Genomic DNA, 21069 nt, shown 5'->3' with positions numbered 1-21069 from the left:
TCTGGAACACAACCGCGAATGCGGTTGCTCCCAGGCCATTGCTGCCGTCGAGCAAGCTCAGCAGCATCCCCTGGTGATGTTTGGGGAAGTTCGTGGCACAGGTCGACAGGACAGCCGTGACTGCAAAGCCTACAGAGGCGCCGACGAGAAACATGTAGAAGCTCATTTGCCATGCCGGTGGACGAGCAATCTGGTGGGTGATGGCGAGCCAGGCCATGGTGTAGCCGAACAAGTTGAGCAATGCGGAGACGAGCATGGTGAGACGGGGTCCGACTCTCGCATTGAGCAAGCCGGCCAGGAAAGCCATGCTGGTGCCGAGATCCTTGAAAAAACTGATGGTATTGACGGACTCTTGCTTGTAATGCAGGGAGACTTTGAGCTCTTGCGAGAACAAGCTGAAGCTGGTGAGCGTGCCTCCGGTGATTGCTATCAGGTAGAAGCCCGACACTGCGATGATCCAGCGATTGCTGGCGATGGAGAAGAGTTCCTTGGCCATTGCTAGCGCCATTGCCGCCAGCGCTGTGAGGTAACAAGAAAGCTCTATAAAATCATCGTCCTTTATGCAAAGGCTTTTGTTTTTGCAGTCCGTGCCACGACCGGACTTGCGTGGACGATCTTTCCTGTTCGATACAAAAACGTGACAATTCCGAAGTTTCGTGGCTCCAATTTTCTATGTCGTGGGTCAACTAAGTTGAGCATTGACGCTTGATGTGGATCTGGGGCAGGGTCAGATGCGGACGCTGGTCAAGTCACGGGTACGGAAAAGTCTACAAATTGGTCTTGAGCGGGGGCGGATCCGGAATCGGCGCAATGGTAACGTTTTTATCATCTTCGTGCTGCCGACCTGAAAATCTTATTTTTTGCAACTATATAAGCAGGGCACTGGGAGGACACTGATATCCGCATCTCAAAGTTGAGAAAGCCTAGCATCCAAGCATACAATCTTTCATCTTTCAAGCTTTCTTGGTTACACAGTCCCATCCATGGCTGGCATCAAGGCATTTGTTGACAGCTGCAACGGGATGCTGGACAGCGTTCCAGACAGATACATGATGCCGAATGAAGCTGCCGATGTCTCCCGGTACGCGGTGCTGCCGATAGTCGATGTGGCAAGCGAGAGCTTCGAGAGGGATCTCGTTGACGCTTGTACAAAGTACGGAATTTTCTACGTAAGTTTTCAAGAAAGATCTTTTTCCTGTAGTACATGTTTGCTAAGTTGTTGTTCTTCTGACTTGCAGCTCAAGAACCACGGAATTCACACCGAGGATGTGATGAGGTGCGCTCTCGAGTTCTTCAACTCGCCCAGCCAGGACAAGATGCGATACTACACCGAGGAGATCTTCACACCCGTCCGCTACTGCACCAGCATGATGCCTTCGAAAGAAGAGAAGCTCGAGTGGCACGACCACCTCCAGATGTGGCTCAAGGAAGAGTCCCTCGGAGCGCACCCCTGGCCCGCGTTCCCAGCCAGCTACAAGTCAGTTTCTCACTCCTTGATTACGGTATTGCTCTAGATTGCTGACGCTCTATATGCAACAGGGACGTTGGATCCGAGTACGCCAGAAACATCTTCAAGCTCGGGAAGAGGATGCTGTTGGTCATGTCCGAGGGACTTGGCCTCCGCTCAAACCGTCTTCTGGAAGCATTCGCAGACATGGTTCTTCTGACGAGAGCAAACTTCTATCCGGCTTGCCCGAACCCGAGGCAGGCCTTGGGCATGGAAGGCCACACTGACAGCGGCGGCCTCACGTTTGTGCTCCAGGATGGAGTCGGGGGATTGCAGCTGAAGCAAGGCGAGGATTGGTACAACGTGAGGCCACTCGAGGGAATGCTGGTGGTCAACATGGGCGATCAGCTAGAGGTACGAGCAGTCGAAAACGTTTTGAGAAACTGTGGATTGATCTTTGTCTTGGTTGATTGTCTTGTATCAGAAGCTCAGCAATGGGAGATACAAGAGCATATTGCACAGGGTGATGGTGAACTCGAAGAGCTCAAGGCTGTCCGTTGGGGCGTTCCTGGGGCCGTCACTAGACGCGGAGATCAGCCCGATTCCAGAGCTGGTGAGCCGGGACAGTCCAGCAAAGTACCGCAGCAGGACTTATAGGGATTACATGCACGAGGTGTACACGGAGCACTTCTCCGGGAAGAATGTCTATGTGGCTTGAGTCTTGGGTAGTCAAAGGCACCAATTTTTTCTCATTCTCACAAATAAAACAGTTGCAAGAAATGTTTGCTCACAAGGATCTTAGTTTGATAAGCAAAGATTTTATCACAATATTATATAGAGGTACGAAATGTCATGGCAAGCCGACTGTGTGCTGCGTAGAAGATCGTAAAAGTTTAACAATCTGGGAGGAAGTCCAGCAATGTATTGTTCAGCAATATAACTTTTTAAAATCACAATATGAAAGACATACGAAGCTTCTTATTATATAAAGTCTCATCATTTTTTTAAGGCAGCGAAGAAGCTCTGAGGTACCAGAATGATATGACTAAGGTGAAAGTCCTCACCAAAAGCAGTGGTTTCCCAGCAGGTGTCCATTCTTTCTTTTCATTTTCTTGAGATTTTCAGCTGCCATCCCTCAGCAACTTGAACTTCGATAGATAGTTGAGAAATTTTTGCCTGCAGTTTTCAGCAAGACCTAGATATTGATCGAGGGCGAACTCATAGAGAAATCTGCAAGTCACTAGAAGATCAACACAAGAAACCATGACACAAAACCACACGGGCTTATGTCTATGAAACAGCTACGTTGGTCATAGCTTGTTGAAAGTACAGTTCAAATCCTCGCCCGTTATGCTTTGGTATATCCAAAGTTACAGAGGTAAGATTAATACGGTTGAATGTCGTATACAAGTCCCTTTTGCCCGGCTGAATCACACCTGGACTCCACTCCCTACTGGCCAACATATCCACTTCCTTACAGAATATGCTCCAGTAGCACCGGGTAAGCTTTGGCAAAAGTCCCATCAATCATTCTTCTTGCTGTTATGAGCTTTGTCTTGAGCACAAATGCCTAGTTTCAGCTGATTGTAAGTATTTGGAAATATCATCTAGCATTTTGACTTTCACATTCAGTTTTAGCTAGCATTTGACTAATAGATAGGTCAACATTGTCAACTCGAATGTCCAAGACTATCTTAAACATCGGATTAGCTCCCACATGTGGGGCACTCAACATGGGTGAAGTCAAATTCATGGATCCATCTAGAGCTTGTTCGTGTGCAACTTGGCAAGCTATCAGATAACATACATACATGGGATAAAGTTCCTGCAAAACCCTGTGATTGAGCCATTCAGTGATCCTACTACAAGAGCTACTAAATATACAAAAGATGACAATTTCTAATTGGCTATGATGAATGAGGTAAATATTCTATGTTCAAGTTTCATAAGTATTCATATTTTCATGTAAAAGTTAGTTCACTGAACTGATAGTATGCTGACATCCTTAACTCCACGCACATTGACATGAACATTATGGGTAGAATTGTTGCTCACACTAGGATAAACATTGAGAACATTATAAGTTCTACCATCATGAATACCATGGAAAAATGCTTAGGCATCATCCCTACTTCAAGGTTAGTAAAATAACTTCCAAGGGGTTTTTCCTTTTCTTGAACCTCCTGTTTCAGGTCTACTGTATTTGTTGATCAACACATGAAAGTAACATAAATGGTATTTCTGGAGGTAGTGCTTGTTGATTTGTCCTCCCAACGCTACATTAACTTTCGTTGACTCATTTGTAGAATTCAACATGCGAGAATTTAAACCAAGAGACAGTGTCATAGATCAGCTCACCCCACACATACTGCAGTGTGCGGTGTTGAATGCATGTTTAATCCTAAGTAACTGACAGCTAGTTTCAGCCATAACATCGCTAAGCACAAACCCATCACGTCGAAGAACAAATTTCTTCAGAAAGCTGAAGAGATGTTTGCTCCATAATATTGTCATGTAGAATGAGTAGTAAACAACCAATGTTGATGTGACGCTCCACTTGGGTTGGCAGCGTGCCACGTCATCGGCTACCATTTGTTGGGCAGATCTTTCTCTTGAAAATGCTTTGATGATCCTCCGAGAAATCACTTTTTTCTAGATCTGTTGCACCAAAGAGCAAGCGCTACAAGACGAACCCAGCAAGCTGGACGCCAAATTCCGCACTGGGAGCTCGATCAAGGACCGCGACAACCTGTGGCGCGGGCAACAAGAGCAGCTCCCAATCGATGATCAGGGAAACACTTCTATAGCTCATGGATCCGGGAGGTGCTGGGGCAGGAAGCGCTTCTACAACTCGTGCATCGGGGAACCGAGAGATTTCTCCAGAGGTCGCTGGTGCTCGCGGCATTCAAGGCTTGCAGCTGGTGGCGGTGCTCAATGTTTCTTTTTGGTTGTTACATTGGCAGATGGAGCTTGTGATTCCCAAGTTAGGGTGGATGAAAAAGCCCATTCGGAGCCTTTTTCTGCAGAGAAGGCACAGCAATCACACAGGGCCGATTGTTTGCGCCACTAGGTAATGTTTGAGACAAATCGGGATCAAAGCACACCGCGCTAGCGGATAGAACAGGAAAACCCTAATGGACACGTGGCGAGGGTGTGTCGTGTAACACTCCCCCCCAAACCGAAGCCACTCACCCCGCTAGCGGACAGAACAGGAAAACCCTAATGGACACGTGGCGAGGGTGTGTCGTGTAACACTCCCCCCCAAACCGAAGCCACTCACCAAACCAAATCTGTCATGTAGGAGCTGAAACTGGTGTGACCCCAACGGCTTAGTGAGAAGATTGGCTGGCATATCCTGTGTCCCGAGATGTTGGACGGCGAGGGTGCCCCCGTCAACCAACTCACGCACGTAGTGAAATTGGACTTCAATGTGCTTCGAGCGGGCATGGTGGACGGGGTTCTTGGACATGGCAATGCTGCTTCGGTTGTCACACCAAGAAGTAGTGGGGCCAGCTCATGCACATCCCAGCTTAGCAAGTAACCCTCGAGCCCAGACCACGTCCCTACTACCAGTAGTGAGTGCGATGCACTCCGCTTCTGCACTAGAAAGGGCCACCACAGATTGTCGCTTGGAGGCCCACGTGATGGCACTTCCTGAGAAGGAAAGGCAAATGCCAGAAGTCGAGTGATGACCTTTGTTGTTGGCAAAACTAGCATCTGTGTAACATGCTAATGATGCATCACCCCCTGAATAAGCAATGCCATAATCCATAGTGCCCCGAAGGTATCTCACGATACGCTTGGTAGCTTGCCAATGTATGGTGGTTGGTGATGTGTTGTACTGACTCAAGGCAATAGTCACATATGTGATGTCGGGGCAAGTCATCAGGGCCAAATATGTGAGGCAACCAATGAGATGCCAATAGGGAGTCCCAGTGGGTAGAAGATCACCAGACTGCTCAACTGTGAGGTCGATAGCACCAATGACCATCAGGGTCTTGATGGGGTGGCAATCACGCATACCAAACCGATCCAGCAAGACTTCAACTTTACGTCGTTGGCTAAGCATGTAGCCACCAGAATCAAGATCACATGTGACTTCAAAGCCAAGAAAGTAGGAGACTTGGCCAAGGTCCTTCATCTGGAATTGCTGGCTGAGAGCATCTTTCAGAGCAGCAATGGCATCGTTGTCATCACCCATGATGAGCAAATCATCAACGTAGAGGGCCACAATAACCATGCACTCAGCATGACCATTGACATACACATTGTGATCAGCATAACAGCGACGAAAGCCTTGAGCACGTAGGGTGGCATCAAATTTTTGATACCAAATACAGGAGCTCTGTTTTAAGCCATACAAAGCTTTCCGCAATTGCCATATAAGGCTACCAAGGGCAACATCGTCCTCAAAACCAGGAGGTATATGCATATAGATGTCCTCTTGCAAATCCCCATTCAGAAATGCAGTTTTGACATCCATATGGTGGACTTGCCATTTGCGAGCAGCCGCAAGGGCAAAAAGAGTATGGAGGCTGGCCATTTTTACAACCGGTGAGAATGTTTCATCGTAGTGAAGGCCATGGACTTGGCAAAAACCGCGAACAACCAACCGTGCCTTATAACGTACAACCTGGCCATCTTCCCATACTTTTTGGAAAAAATCCATTTTGGATCCAAAACACGTCGTCCCGGTGGCGCTAAATCAACTGGAACATAAGTTCCGTTAGCCCGAATGGAAGAAACTTCTTCCGCAATAGCTTCCATCCAAGATGAAGCCTCAGGTCCTAAGATGGCCTTATCATAGGTCATGGGGATGCCGATGTCAACAAGGCCACAAAAGTCATCAAGCTCTGCAGCATCTGCTTCAGCATTTTCCCGGACTTTTAACGAGGGCTGACGTTCCCAGGGGTGATCAAGAACTGGCATCGGATCAGGCATGCCACGACGTCGACAAGGTGGTGGAGGTGTTGGAGGCCTGTCCTCAACTAGAGGAGGATCAGCTGGTTCAAGCATGTCCAGAAGTGGAGGATTCCACAATGGAATCTCTGGTGGCAACTCATGAATAGGATCTTGAGGCGGAGGCAAGAGTGGACCATCTCCCATAAGTGGGATCAAAGGAACAAGTCAAGTCTCAGCAATAAAGGAAGGATCTTGAAGAGCCTCTGTACGCATGGGAAAGTCGTCTTCATTGAACATGACATCTGTGCTTACAATAGCCTTGTGAGATGCAAGATCCCACAACTTGTAAGCTTTTCTCCCGATAGTGTTGTCCTATGCATATCCTATGAAGATGAATTTTTTACTCTTGGGATCTAGCTTTTTCCAAAGTTGATCAAGGGTATGTGCATATGCTGCACAACCGAAGACCTGAAAGTGGGACACATCAGGAGTAGAACCTGTCCAAAATGCCTCATGGGTTTTTCCATCCAAAGCAGCCGTGGCAAGGCGATTTTGTACATGCATTGCTGTGGCTATGGCCTCTTGCCAAAACATCTTGTCAAGATGTGCATTAGTTAACAAAGCACGAGCAGCATTGACAAGAGTATGATTCTTTCTTTCTGCAACACCATTTTGCTGGGGGGTGTAGCAGGCTGTAGCTTGCAGTCTTATGCCTACATCACGACAGATGCCCCGAAGCTCATTGTTGAGGTATTCACCACCACCATCAACTCGAAGAGCTTTTATCTTTCGACCAAGGAGGTTTTCAATGTACACCTTATACGTTTGAAAGGCAGCAATTGCATCACTTTTACGCATCAAGAAGTGGATGCATGTTCGATGGCTATAGTCATCAATGAATGTGATGAAATATCTTGCGCCATCGTGACTTGGCACGTCCATGGGGCCGCAAAGATCAGAATGGACTAAGTCCAGAAGTCCAAGTGCTCGATGCTTACTCGGTGAGAAATTCCGGCAGTGATGCTTGCTTAAAACACAAGCTTCACAAAATGTAGATGAGATACGTCGAAAATCCAATCCAGTAACAATATCTTGGGATTTCATCCGTTGAAGAGATTGGTAATGAACATGACCAAGTCTTTTATGCCAAAGCTCCGCACGAGAATCTGCCTCCACAGTCTGAAAGGCCTAAATTGGGTCGATAGCAGTAATCTCATACAAATCCCCAATGCGTGACCTACGAAGCAACTGTGTACCAAGCATTTGAAAGTCACTAGAGTCAACTAAAGAGACTCCCTTCACATCAAAGACTACCACCGCATTTTGATCACATATCTTGGCGACGGACATTAAGTTTCGTCGCAAGGTGGAAACATGCATGGCACCATCAAAGGCCATGGTCCTCCCATGATCGAGTGAGAGCCAGAATTGCCTGATGCCGTCCACATGGATGGTGGTATTATCACCTAAATGAACACCACATTTTCCAATGCTTGGCTGATAACACTCAAAAAGACTCTTCTTATTGCTCATAAGATTAGTACAACCAGAGTCTAAGAGCCACCGGCTTGGTGCGGCAATTGCCTCTGCGTTGTAGAGCTCCTCAACAACCTCATTTGCAGTAGCAATTCCATCACGCTCAAGAAAATTAGCTTTCGCCAATGTAGCTAGTCGCTTGACAGGTTTGGGAGCAAGGCAATCTCGAGCCCAGTGGCCCATCTCCAAGCAGCAAGCACACTGATTCTTAGCAAGTTTGGGCTTGGCACGCCCAGATGCCACAGAATTTTGCCCTTTCTGGGCATTTGCAGCTGCATGCGGTTTTGCCACCTGGGCATCACCAGAAGCCTGCGAAGCATACATAGCCTGTGGCATTTCAACTCTCTCACTTCGCATGGCCTCAATGTTGCGAAGACTCCTCACGGCATCTGCCCAAGTCATCCTTGGTTGGAGAAGTTGGCTCTCAACTGCATTCTTCCAGCTTGCTGGCAAGGACCTGTAGAGCTGCAGCCTCTGCTGCTCATCTGTGAGACAGTGCTTCGCCCCAGCAGCTGCAAGTTGTGTGAAGAAGCCCTGGAGCTTGGCGGTGTGAGTCTGGATATTGCCATTTTCCTCTAGCCTCAAGGAATCCATTTGTGAATGGATGTTGAAGACATCCATTTCACTCTTGGTGCCATAAGTGTCACTCAACCACTTCCAAAGCTCTGCCGCAGTGGACTTTGGAATCGATGGGGCAGCAAAGAGAACATTTGAGGACAAGCACATTGCAATACTCCCTCTAGCCTTGGAATCCCGAAGGTTCCAATCACGCACCTCAACAGCGCTAAAGCCTGGAGCCGGTGATGACTCTGTCCCATCTACAATCCCCAACAAACCATAAAATAAGAGATAGGATTCAAGATGGATTTTGAATCCCTCAAACCCTTCTCCATCAAACTTGCGGATGGATGGCTTTCCTTCCATGGCGCTATCCCAGCTCCAATACCATGAGACAAATCGGGATCATAGTGGACAGAACAGGAAAACCCTAATGGACACGTGGCAAGGGTGTGTCGTGTAATAATGTTGATATTAACTTCGCTTTTTACTGGTTTGGCACAATGGATGAAAATGGAAAACCAAGAAGCTTGAATACACATGATCAGAGCAGGATTAAAGTACCATATTTGGTGCTTTCCACACAACTAGCATGACGTTGGTTTTAACTTTGCGGGAGTAAACGATGGTCAAGCAGGGCACAGAGCTCATGGAACATGGATCCTGGCGCATTGCGGGATCGCTCATCCATTCACGAGGTAAGAAGCATCTGAAGCTTGGGTGGATTTGGCGCTGGAGTGTCTTGTTTAGCTCACTCTAGGAGAAACCATTCGGTCGCTCTTGCGACTTCTTTTGCTTAAGACGCACTCATATTTTTCTTTCCTTTACTTGTGTAGCTTAAAAAAATGCAAGACTCTGCTAGCATGCATCGTCAACAACAGCAGCAACTTTTCTCGTCAAGCTGGGCTTCACCTCCGCACTGTAGAACTTGGCGGACCTCAAGCTGAGAGCCACGGCGATGGCACACCCAAACAAACAGGTGGCGGCCATGACGAAGAACGTTTCCCTGTAGCACTTGGCACCGTCGCACAAGAGCGAGGCCTCCAGCGTGTCCGGACCCCGGTATCTCCTGGCTTGCCGATCGTAGAACACACCCGCAACTTCCACCGACAGGACATACGTCCCAATCCCCTTTGCGATGTTTGGGAAGCTCTGGAGAACTCCATAGTGCTTGAGCCCGAAGATCTCCGCGATGATGGTCGACAGCACCGCCCACTGGCCTCCGGTGGCGAGGCCGATGATGATGGAGCCGATGTACGGCGCGCCGGGAAGGCCCAAGGCGATGAGCAAGTTGCCGAGCGCTAGAAAGCCGACCACCGCAGCGAACACGAACGGCCGTCCAATGCCAAACTTGTGGAGGAGTATCTCGGACACGAAGCCGCAGCCGATTGCTCCCAGGAAGTCCCAGATGTTGAGGAGAGCCACGAAGATGTTCATCCTTGCGGTGGAGTATCCCAGGGAGGCGCTCAGCTGGCCCAAGTTGTTGTAGAAAGTGGACACGGTTCCCAGGCCGCAAGAAGTTGCGATGAGCATGAGCCACATATCGATGCTCAGCAAGGCGTGGACGAGCCTGTAGTCCTTCCCTCTCGCTGGAACTTGGAACCATCTGTGGATGCCAGCGCCGGAAGCTTGAGAAGGAGAATGGTCGACGACTTGCAGAGCACTCGGGGTGGAATTCATATCCGCGAGCTGAGCTTCAGAGTTATGAGATGGCGGTATGCTTTCGACAGCACCAGCACTGTTCGAATGTGATCGAATCTTAGCTCGGACAACCAGAGGAACTGGAAGTAGGACGATGAGCAGCATCAAACCAAAGAACACCAAAGGCACCGAGTCTGGAAGCCTGCTTGTCATGCTCCCCTCGATGACTGTGATGACGAGGAGATAGGCAGCTAAGGCAAAGGTGGTGATGAGGAATGAGCGGAGAATGGACTTGTCGCTGGACTTCTCGATGACAGGCACGGGCCCGAGGAAGAGGCCAAGCAGCAGATACAGGAACGTCGGTAGCAGCCCCAGGAAGAGCAGAAAGGAGCGAGCGTGGAACTGGAAGAAAGTCTGGAACACAACCGCGAATGCGGTTGCTCCCAGGCCATTACTGCCGTCGAGCAAGCTCAGCAGCATCCCCTGGTGGTGTTTCGGGAAGTTTGTGGCACAGGTGGTCAGAACAGCCGTGACTGCAAAGCCTACAGAGGCGCCGACGAGAAACATATAGAAGCTCATTTGCCATGCCGGTGGACGAGCAATCCGGTGAGTGATGGCGAGCCAGGCCATGGTGTAGCCGAACAGGTTGAGCAATGCGGAGACGAACATGGTGAGACGGGGGCCGACTCTCTCATTGAGCAAGCCGGCTAGGAAAGCCATGCTAGTGCCAAGATCCTTGAAGAAGCTGATGGTATTGACGGACTCTTGCTTGTAATGCAGGGAGATTTTGAGCTCCTGTGAGAACAAGCTGAAGCTGGTGAGCGTGCCTCCGGTGATTGCTATCAAGTAGAAGCCTGAGACTGCGACGATCCAGCGATTGCTGGCGATGGAGAAGTGTTCCTTGGCCATTGCTAGCGTCGTTGCTGCCAGCTTTGTGGACCGCACAAGGTAACGAGAAAGCTCTTCATAGTCATGGTTTTCATGCCTTTATATTTTGTTATAATTGCAGTCCATGTGATGCTCTTTGAAATGGCAAGCTTCTTCAAGCAGAGAGTTTGACATAAACTTGGCAATAACGTAGTTTCGTGGCTAAGTTTTCTATGTGCCGGTCAACCAATTTGAGCGTTCACTGCATTTTCCATATCAGTGACAGATTAGCAGATGCGAACGCTAATCTGTCATTGAGACGGAAAAGTCTACAAATTGGTCTTGAATGGATGGAAAGTTCGTGCAAATAACGTGTAATAAGTAACGTTCTTAAATTCGTACTGCCAACTAGAAATCTTATTTTCTTGCAACTATATAAGCAGAGCACTGGGAGGACACTGATATCTGCATCTCAAAGTTGAGAAAGCCTAGCATCCAAGCATACATTTCCATTTCCATCTTTCGTCTTCCAAGCTTTCTTGCTTACACAGTCCCATCCATGGCTGGCATCAAGGCATTTGTTGACAGCTGCAACGGGACACTGTCGGGCGTTCCGGAGAGATACATGATGCCGAATGGAGCTGCCGATGTCTCCCGGTATGCAGTGCTGCCGATAGTCGATGTGGCGAGCGAGAGCTTCGAGAGGGATCTCGTTGACGCTTGCACAAAGTACGGAATGTTCTACGTAAGTTTTGATGAGGTGTCTTTTTCCTGTAGTACATGTTTGCTAAGTTGTTGTTCTTCTGACTTGCAGCTCAAGAACCACGGAATTCACACCGAGGATTTGATGAGGTGCGCTCTCGAGTTCTTCAACTCGCCCAGCGAGGACAAGATGCGATACTACACCGAGGAGATCTTCACACCCGTCCGCTACTGCACCAGCATGATGCCTTCGAAAGAAGAGAAGCTCGAGTGGCACGACCACCTCCAGATGTGGCTCAAGGAAGAGTCCCTCGGAGCGCACCCCTGGCCCGCGTTCCCAGCCAGCTACAAGTCAGTTTCTCGCTCCTTGAATTTTCGTATTGATCTAGATTGCTGACGCTCTATATGCAACAGGGACGTTGGATCCGAGTACGCCAGAAACATCTTCAAGCTCGGGAAGAGGATGCTGTTGGGCATGTCCGAGGGACTTGGCCTCCGCTCAAATCGTCTTCTGGAAGCATTCGAAGACACGGTTCTTCTGACAAGAGCAAACTTCTATCCGGCTTGCCCGAACCCGAGGCAGGCCTTGGGCATGGAAGGCCACACCGACAGCAGCGGCCTCACGTTTGTGCTCCAGGATGGAGTCGGGGGATTGCAGCTGAAGCAAGGCGAGGATTGGTACAACGTGAGGCCACTCGAGGGAATGCTGGTGGTCAACATGGGCGATCAGCTAGAGGTACGAGCAGTCGAAAAGTTTGTGGAATGATCTTAGTGTTGTCCTTGGTTGGTGATCTCAGAAGCTGAGCAATGGGAGGTACAAGAGCATATTGCACAGGGTGATGGTGAACTCGAAGAGCTCGAGGCTGTCCGTCGCGGCGTTCCTGGGGCCGTCACTAGACGCGGAGATCAGCCCGATTCCAGAGCTGGTGAGCCAGGAGAGTCCGGCAAAGTACCGCAGCAGGACTCATAGGGACTACATGTACGAGGTGTACACGGAGCACTTCTCCGGGAAGAATGTCTATGTGGCTTGAGCCTTGGGTAGTCAAAGGCACACAAATAAAACAGTTGCAAGAAATGTTTGCTCACAAGGATCTTAGTTTGATAAGCAAAGATATTATCACAATATTATACAGAGATAAGAAATTTCATAGCAAGCCGATTGTTTGCTGCCTAGAAGATTGTAAAAGTTTAACAATCTGGGAGGAAGTCCAGCAATGTATTGTTAAGCAATATAACTATTTAGAATCACAATATGAAAGACATACGAAAGTCATATGAAGCTTCTTATTATGTAAGCTCTCATCATTTCTTCAAGGCAGCAAAGAAGTTTTGAGGTACCAGAATGATATGACCGAGGTGAAAGTCCTCACGAAAAGCACTCTTTCTTTTCATTTTCTTTGTATCTGTTGATCAACACATAAAAGTAACACAAATGGTATTTCTGGAGGTATTGCTTGTTGATTTGTCCTCCCAACGCTACATTAACTTTCGTTGACTCATTTGTAGAATTCAACATGCGAAAATTTAAACCCAGAGACAGTGTCATAGATCAGCTCACCCCCAACGCAACACATACTGCAGTGTGCGGTGTTGAATGCATGTTTAATCCTAAGTAACTGACAGCTAGTTTCAGCCATAACATCGCTAAGCACAAACCCATCACTTCGAAGAACAAATTTCTTCAGAAAGCTGAAGAGATGTTTGCTCCATAATATTGTCATGTGGAATGAGTAGTAAACAATCAATGTTGATGTGACGCTCCACTTGGGTTGGCAGCGCGCCACGTCATCTGAAACGAACAAGAGAGCGAACCCTAGGCCAACCTCCCAACCCTTAAGGCGTTACGGCCTTAAATCCCACAGGGCATGGAATATTCTCAGAATATTCCCGTGGTTCGTGTCATTCTCCCCTCCCTCATGACCCAACCACATATGGTAGCCTCGAGAAGTTAAACGAGCCTCAAATGAAGGGAGTCCAAGGCAATACGGCCATGGAGAAAAGATGTGCAAACGGCAACACCAACGTCGCAACAAACGGTCACGAAAGAAAGAAAGCAATACGGCTTTCTCACATGACAATACGGTCATGGAAAACAAGAGAATGAGAATAGAACAAACGGCTCAAATCATATAGCAATACGGCTATAGAACTCAATTCTCCCCTTCTTTAGGAATGTCATCCAAGTCATAACCAAAACTCGGAAACACTCTTTTCACGTCATCCTCAGTTTCCCATGTAGCTTCGTCCATGGAATAACCATTCCACTGAACTAACAACTCCCTAGTTGTTTTCCGGCGTGTTTTCACCAATCTTTGAGCAAGAATATTGGCCGGACCAGCCTTCTCTGCATCAATCTCTGGAACCTGGATGATGGACTGATCCACGATATCACTAGAGTGCAAACACGCTTTAAGCTTGCTCACATGGAACGTTGAATGAATCTTCGAACTAACTAGCAAGTCCAAAGTGTATGCAAGATCCCCTACACGCTGTAAAATTGTCCAAGGTCCACAATACCGTGGAGACAACTTAGCACTGCCACCTCTTTTTAGAGACCGTTGTGTATCCGACAGCTTAAGGAAAACCTTGTCACCAACTTTGTACTCTTGATGATGACGATGCTCATCAGCCAATCTTTTGTCTCGTTCTTGAGCTTGCCTCATGTTCAATTTTGCCAACTCAAGCTTGTCTTGCATATCCTCCAGGAAATCACAAGCATGAGGAACCCGAACTAAAGCCAAATTCAAACTCACAGGAGACCTAGGCTCATAGCCATACATCGCCATAAAAGGAGACATGCCAATAGCCGATTGATGAGCGCTATTGTGAGCAAACTGAAGCAAAGGCAAGTATTTTTCCCATACTCCTTGTCGAGTCAAGTTTCCCACAAAAGACCGTAGCATATCTTCTAATAGCTAATTCATGCGCTCTGTCTGCCCATCAGATTGTGGATGCTCACCACTACTCATGCTCAGTTTAGTCTCTAGTTTCTCAAAGACCGTTTGCCAAAACTTGGACGTGAACTTAGGATCCCGATCACTCACAATGTCACCCGGCAAACCATAGAGACTGAATAACCGGTCTACAAACAACTGAGCAAGTTCAGAAGCTTTTATCGTTGTCTTCACAGGGAAGAAGTGAGCCATCTTCGTCAAGCAATCCACAACAACCCAAATAGCATCATTTCCTCGAAAGGTTTTGGGCAAACCAGTGATAAAGTCCATCGAGATGCTATCCCACTTATTCTCGGGTACACGTAAAGGATGATAGAGGCCAGCAAGCTTCTGATGATCAATTTTGACCGCCTGGCAGGTCAAACAACCACGTACGTACTTCTCAACATCTGACTTCATCCCAGGCCAAAATAAATGCCTCTTCACCAACATATATGTTCTCAATACCCCCGGATGCCCAGCACTTGGCACATCATGACACTCAACCAAAATCCGTTTGATGAGTTTGTCAACACGAGGAACCACAACACGTCCCTTCTTCACCAGGATTCCATCTCGTATTTCGAATGACGCAAACTTGTCACCCTTCAAATCTGTAGAGGCGTCCCTCAACAAAACCTTCGCGCGAATATCAGTGATAAAGGAGTCAAAGTCAGCAAACTCCTTAACCTCATCCAAGAGATCGCTGGATAGCTTCACAAACGAGATAGAATTTACCATCCTGGATAATGCATCAGCCACCTTATTATCACCTCCATGCTTGTACCGGATCTTAACAGACATTTCCTGCAGGAACTCTTGCCAACGAGCAAGGTGGCCTCGAAGATCCTTTTGTCAACTGAAATATTGGAGAGATTGATGGTCTGAATCCACATGGAAGTCCGATCCATATAAATAATGTCGCCATTCTTGAGTAGGTCAATTCTGCTGTGTGATATCAAACTTGTGGCTCATGAAGGCGAGAGAATGCCTAACTTGAAGCAATACGGCCTCAAAAGCATTATCACTCACATCATTGCCTATAATTTCCACCACAGTCACCTTATCATTCATTGACCCCTTCAGAACAATCCTTGCTCTGATGTCCAGCTCTATGGCAACGAAAACAATTGCCCTCCGCCTTGTCTTTCTCTCGCTGGTCCAAACGAAGTTTCTTAGCTTCACTACCATCTTCATGCTTCGAGCCACAACGGAATAACGACCGTTTCTTCCCCGAATATGAAGAATTAGCAAGCTGGTCATCACGTTGACTACTCCGTGGACTATCTCGTTGACCAGAGTTGACCGAGTTGACTGACGGTTCGGGCGAAAAGATCTGAGCCTTAGTGATAGCATCAGTCAATGTTGCTGGAAAATCCTTCTTGACCTTCTACTGCACATCCACTGAGCTCAATCCTTTGATAAAACATTGCACCTTTAGCAACTCATTATAGGTGCTCGTGAGACTAAGGCAAAGATCACGGAACTTGCGGGCATACGCATCCAAAGACAAAGTCCCCTGCCGGATCTCTAACAACTGATTCACAAGATCAACCTCTTCAAACTTCTTGACAAACGAAGTGCAGAAAACCTTTGTCAAATCAGTCCAAAACGTCGGCGTCGGATTAGCTTTGATGTAGTTCTTCCACCACGAAGAAGCATGGCCCGTAAGCTTCGTCACAAAGAAATCTATCTTTACCTTATCCTCACAAGGATTGTGAGACCAACAACTTTCCCACAATTCCAACCAAGAATCAACCTTTTGATTATCACAAACATCCGGTGATGATTTCCATTCCATGATACCATAATCCTTGGCATGCTTGACGTACCAATGGTAATCACGGACATGAGATTGATTCAACCCTTGAGGGTTCATGCGAAGCAAGAAATCCTTAATGAGATTGATAGAATCCTTAACCTCTTTTATGTCGCTCTGAACTGCAGAAATTTGGCGTCCCTGCCGCACAACAACATCATCAAAAGTCTCTTCCGCATCGTCATGGCTATCCTCATTAACGCCATACTCCTCATCAGGATCAATATCTTGCTCACCCGCCATCCCCAAAAGAACGTGCTGCTCCGATACCAATGAAACGAACAAGAGAGCGAACCCTAGGCCAACCTCCCAACCCTTAAGGCGTTACGGCCTTAAATCCCACAGGGCATAGAATATTCTCAGAATATTCCCGTGGTTCGTGTCAACCATTTCTTAAGTTGTTTGGGCAGATCTTTCTCTTGAAAATGCTTTGTTGATTCTCCGAGAAACCACTTTTTTGTAGATCTATTGCACCAAAGAGCAAGCGAAATGTCTATTAAGATCCGGTACAAGCATGGAGGTGATAATAAGGTGGCTGATGCATTATCTAGGATGGTAAATTCTATCTCGTTTGTGAAGCTATCTAGCGATCTCTTGGATGAGCTTAAGGAGTTTGCTGACTTTGACTCCTTTATCACTGATATTCGCGCGAAGGTTTTGTTGAGGGACGCCTCTACAGATTTGAAGGGTGACAAGTTTGCGTCATTCGAAATACGAGATGGAATCCTGGTGAAGAAGGGACGTGTTGTGGTTCCTCGTGTTGACAAACTCATCAAACGGATTTTGGTTGAATGTCATGATGTGCCAAGTGCTGGGCATCCGGGGGTATTGAGAACGTATATGTTGGTGAAGAGGCATTTCTTTTGGCCTGGGATAAAGAGCAAGCGATACAAGATGAACCCAGCAAGCTGGACGCCAAATTCCGCACTGGGAGCTCGATCAAGGACCGCGACAACCTGTGGTGCGGGCAACAAGAGCAGCTCCCAATCGATGATCAAGGAAACACTTCTATAGCTCATGGATCTGGGAGGTGCTGGGGCAGGAAGCGCTTCTACAACTCGTGCATCGGGGAATCGAGAGATTTCTCCAGAGGTCGCTGGTGCTCACGGCATTCAAGGCTTGCAGCTGGTGCCTCGGGCGGTGCTCAATGTTTCTTTTTGGTTGTTACATCGGCAGATGGAGTGTGTGGATGAAAAAGCGCATTCGGAGCCTTTTTCTGCGGAGAAGCATTAGCACAGCAATCACGCAGGGCCGATTGTTTGCGCCACTAGGTAATGTTGATATTAACTTCACTTTTTACTGCATGGTTTGGCACAATGGAATGAAAAACCAAGAAGCTTGAATAAGGTATCTGCACATGATCAGAGCCGGTTTAAAGTACCATATTTGGTCAACTAGCATGACGTTGGTTTTAACTTGGCGGGAGTAAACGATGGTCAAGCAGGGCACAGAGCTCATGGAACATGGATCCTAGGCAAGCGGCGCATTGCGGGATCGCTCATCCATTCACGAGGTAAGAATCATCTGAAACTCGGGTGGATTTGGCGCTGGAGTGTCTTGTTTAGCTCACTCTAGGAGAAACCATTCGGTCGCTCTTGCGAGTTCTTTTGTTTAAGACGCACTCATATTTTCTTTCCTTTTCTTGTGTAGCTTAAAAATGCAAGACTCTGCTAGCATGCATCGTCAACAACAGCAGCAACTTTTCTCGTCAAGCTGGGCCTCACCTCCGCACTGTAGAACTTGGCGGACCTCAAGCTGAGAGCCACGGCGATGGCACACCCAAACAAACAGGTGGCGGCCATGACGAAGAACGTTTCCCTGTAGCACTTGGCACCTTGGCACAGGAGCGAAGCCTCCAGCGTGTCAGGGCCCCGGTATCTCCTGGCTTGCCGATCGTAGAACACACCCGCAACTTCCACCGACAGGACATACGTCCCAATCCCCTTTGCGATGTTTGGGAAGCTCTGGAGAACTCCATAGTGCTTGAGCCCGAAGATCTCCGCGATGATGGTCGACAGCACCGCCCACTGGCCTCCGGTGGCGAGGCCGATGATGATAGAGCCGATGTATAGCGCCCCGGGAAGGCCCAAGGCGATGAGCAAGTTGCCGAGCGCTAGAAAGCCGACCACCGCAGCGAACACGAACGGCCGTCCAATGCCAAACTTGTGGAGGAGTATCTCGGACACGAAGCCGCAGCCGATTGCTCCCAGGAAGTCCCAGATGTTGAGGAGAGCCACGAAGATGTTCATCCTTGCGGTGGAGTGTCCCAGGGAGGCGCTCAGCTGGCCCAAGTTATTGTAGAAGGTGGACACGGTTCCCAGGCCGAAGGAAGTTGCGATGAGCATGAGCCACATATCGATGCTCAGCAAGGCGTGGACGAGCCTGTAGTCCTTCCCTCTCGCTGGAACTTGGAACCATCTGCAGCTGCCAGCGCCGGAAGCTTGAGAAGGAGAATGGTCAACGACTTGCAGAGCACTCGGGGTGGAATTCATATCCGCGAGCTGAGCTTTAGACTTATCGAAGAGCAGAAAGGAGCGAGCGTGGAACTGGAAGAAAGTCTGGAACACAACCGCGAATGTGGTTGCTCCCAGGTCATTGCTGCCGTCCAGCAAGCTCAGCAGCATCCCGTGATGTTTGGGGAAGTTCGTGGCACAGGTCGACAGGACAGCCGTGACTGCAAAGCCTACAGAGGCGCCGACGAGAAACATATAGAAGCTCATTTGCCATGCCGGTGGGTGATGGCGAGCCAGGCCATGGTGTAGCCGAACAAGTTGAGCAATGCGGAGACGAACATGGTGAGACGGGGTCCGACTCTCGCATTGAGCAAGCCGGCCAGGAAAGCCATGCTGGTGCCGAGATCCTTGAAAAAACTGATGGTATTGACGGACTCTTGCTTGTAATGCAGGGAGACTTTGAGCTCCTGTGAGAACAAGCTGAAGCTGGTGAGCGTGCCTCCGGTGATTGCTATCAGATAGAAGCCCGACACTGCGATGATCCAGCGATTGCTGGCGATGGAGAAGAGTTCCTTGGCCATTGCTAGCGCCATTGCCGCCAGCGCTGTGAGGTAACAAGAAAGCTCTATAAAATCATCGTGCTTTATGCAAAGGCTTTTGTTTTTGCAGTCCGTGCCACGACCGGACTTGCGTCGACGATCTTTCCTGTTCGATACAAAAACGTGACAATTCCGAAGTTTCGTGGCTCCAAATTTTCTATGTCGTGGGTCAACTAAGTTGAGCATTGACGCTTGATGTGGATCTGGGGCAGGGCCAGATGCGGACGCTGGTCAAGTCACGGGTACGGAAAAGTCTACAAAATGGTCTTGAGCGGGGGCGGATCCGGAATCGGCGCAATGGTAACGTTCTTATCATCTTCGTGCAAATCTTATTTTTTGCAACTATATAAGCAGGGCACTGGGAGGACACTGATATCCGCATCTCAAAGTTGAGAAAGCCTAGCATCCAAGCATACATTTCCATCTTTCATCTTTCAAGCTTTCTTGGTTACACAGTCCCATCCATGGCTGGCATCAAGGCATTTGTTGACAGCTGCAATGGGACGCTGGACAGCGTTCCAGACAGATACATGATGCCGAATGAAGCTGCCGATGTCTCCCGGTACGCGGTGCTGCCGATAGTCGATGTGGCAAGCGAGAGCTTCGAGACGGATCTCGAAGCTCTCGCTTGCACAAAGTACGGAATGTTCTACGTAAGTTTTGATGAGGTGTCTTTTTCCTGTAGTACATGTTTGCTAAGTTGTTGTTCTTCTGACTTGCAGCTCAAGAACCACGGAATTCACACCGAGGATTTGATGAGGTGCGCTCTCGAGTTCTTCACTTCGCCCAGCGAGGACAAGATGTGATACTACACCGAGGAGATCTTCACACCCGTCCGCTACTGCACCAGCATGATGCCTTCGAAAGAAGAGAAGCTCGAGTGGCACGACCACCTCCAGATGTGGCTCAAGGAGGAGTCCCTCGGAGTGCACCCCTGACCCGCGTTCCCAGCCAGCTACAAGTCAGTTTCTCGTTCCTTGATTATGGTATTGAGCTAGATTGCTGACGCGCTATACGCAACAGGGACGTTGGATCCGAGTACGCCAGAAACATCTTCAAGCTCGGGAAGAGGATGCTGTTGGTCATGTCCGAGGGACTTGGCCTCCGCTCAAACCGTCTTCTGGAAGCATTCGGAGACATGGTTCTTCTGACGAGAGCAAACTTCTATCTGGCTTGCCCGAACCCGAGGCAGGCCTTGGGCATGGAAGGCCACACCGACAGCGGCGGCCTCACGTTTGTGCTCCAGGGGATTGCAGCTGAAGCAAGGCGAGGATTGGTACAACGTGAGGCCACTCGAGGGAATGCTGGTGGTCAACATGGGCGACCAGCTAGAGGTACGAGCAGTCGAAAACGTTTTGAGAAACTGTGGATTGATCTTTGTCTTGGTTGATTGTCTTGTATCATAAGCTGAGCAATGGGAGATACAAGAGCATATTGCACATGATGATGGTGAACTCGAAGAGCTCAAGGCTGTCCGTCGGGGCATTCCTGGGGCCGTCACTAGACGCGGAGATCAGCCCAATTTCAGAGCTGGTGAGCCAGGAGAGTCCGGCAAAGTACCGCAGCAGGACTTATAGGGATTACATGCATGAGGTGTACACGGAGCACTTCT

The 21069-nt window shown here is 48.5% G+C and overlaps 2 protein-coding genes and 1 long non-coding RNA gene across 5 annotated transcripts in view; 2 read left to right on the top strand and 1 right to left on the bottom strand.

Annotated features, from left to right (window-relative positions):
• LOC112344489 overlaps positions 1-21069 on the bottom strand; it is a 40520-nt gene that overhangs the window by 1548 nt on the left and 17903 nt on the right. The window contains exon 2 of the mRNA XM_024669375.1: positions 18938-19125. Within this exon, the coding sequence (XP_024525143.1) occupies positions 18938-19125 (188 nt within the window). The remainder of the gene's footprint in view (positions 1-18937; positions 19126-21069) is intronic.
• LOC9654979 (flavanone 3-dioxygenase 2) lies at positions 150-2290 on the top strand. Of its 3 annotated transcripts, XM_024669380.1 has the most exons (7): positions 150-257; positions 368-526; positions 585-813; positions 879-1169; positions 1239-1477; positions 1540-1861; positions 1932-2290. In XM_024669380.1, the coding sequence occupies exons 4-7, from the start codon at positions 984-986 to the stop codon at positions 2163-2165; spliced, it is 981 nt and encodes a 326-aa protein (XP_024525148.1). In that variant the 5' UTR covers positions 150-257; positions 368-526; positions 585-813; positions 879-983; the 3' UTR covers positions 2166-2290. The 3 variants fall into 3 exon arrangements, with proteins under 3 accessions (XP_024525148.1, XP_024525147.1, XP_024525149.1); XM_024669379.1 differs by having other exon boundaries at positions 585-1169; XM_024669381.1 differs by lacking the exons at positions 150-257; positions 368-526 and having other exon boundaries at positions 792-813; positions 876-1169.
• LOC112344494 lies at positions 19135-19874 on the top strand. Its single transcript, XR_002991719.1, has 3 exons — positions 19135-19469; positions 19528-19757; positions 19812-19874. It is a non-coding gene; the product is annotated as an uncharacterized LOC112344494 (long non-coding RNA).

This window comes from Selaginella moellendorffii, unplaced genomic scaffold (assembly GCF_000143415.4).
Source record: "Selaginella moellendorffii unplaced genomic scaffold, v1.0 SELMOscaffold_4, whole genome shotgun sequence".
NCBI classification, from domain to species: domain Eukaryota; kingdom Viridiplantae; phylum Streptophyta; class Lycopodiopsida; order Selaginellales; family Selaginellaceae; genus Selaginella; species Selaginella moellendorffii.
Note: the sequence above shows the minus strand (reverse complement) of the source record. Positions and strands in the feature narration are given on the sequence as shown.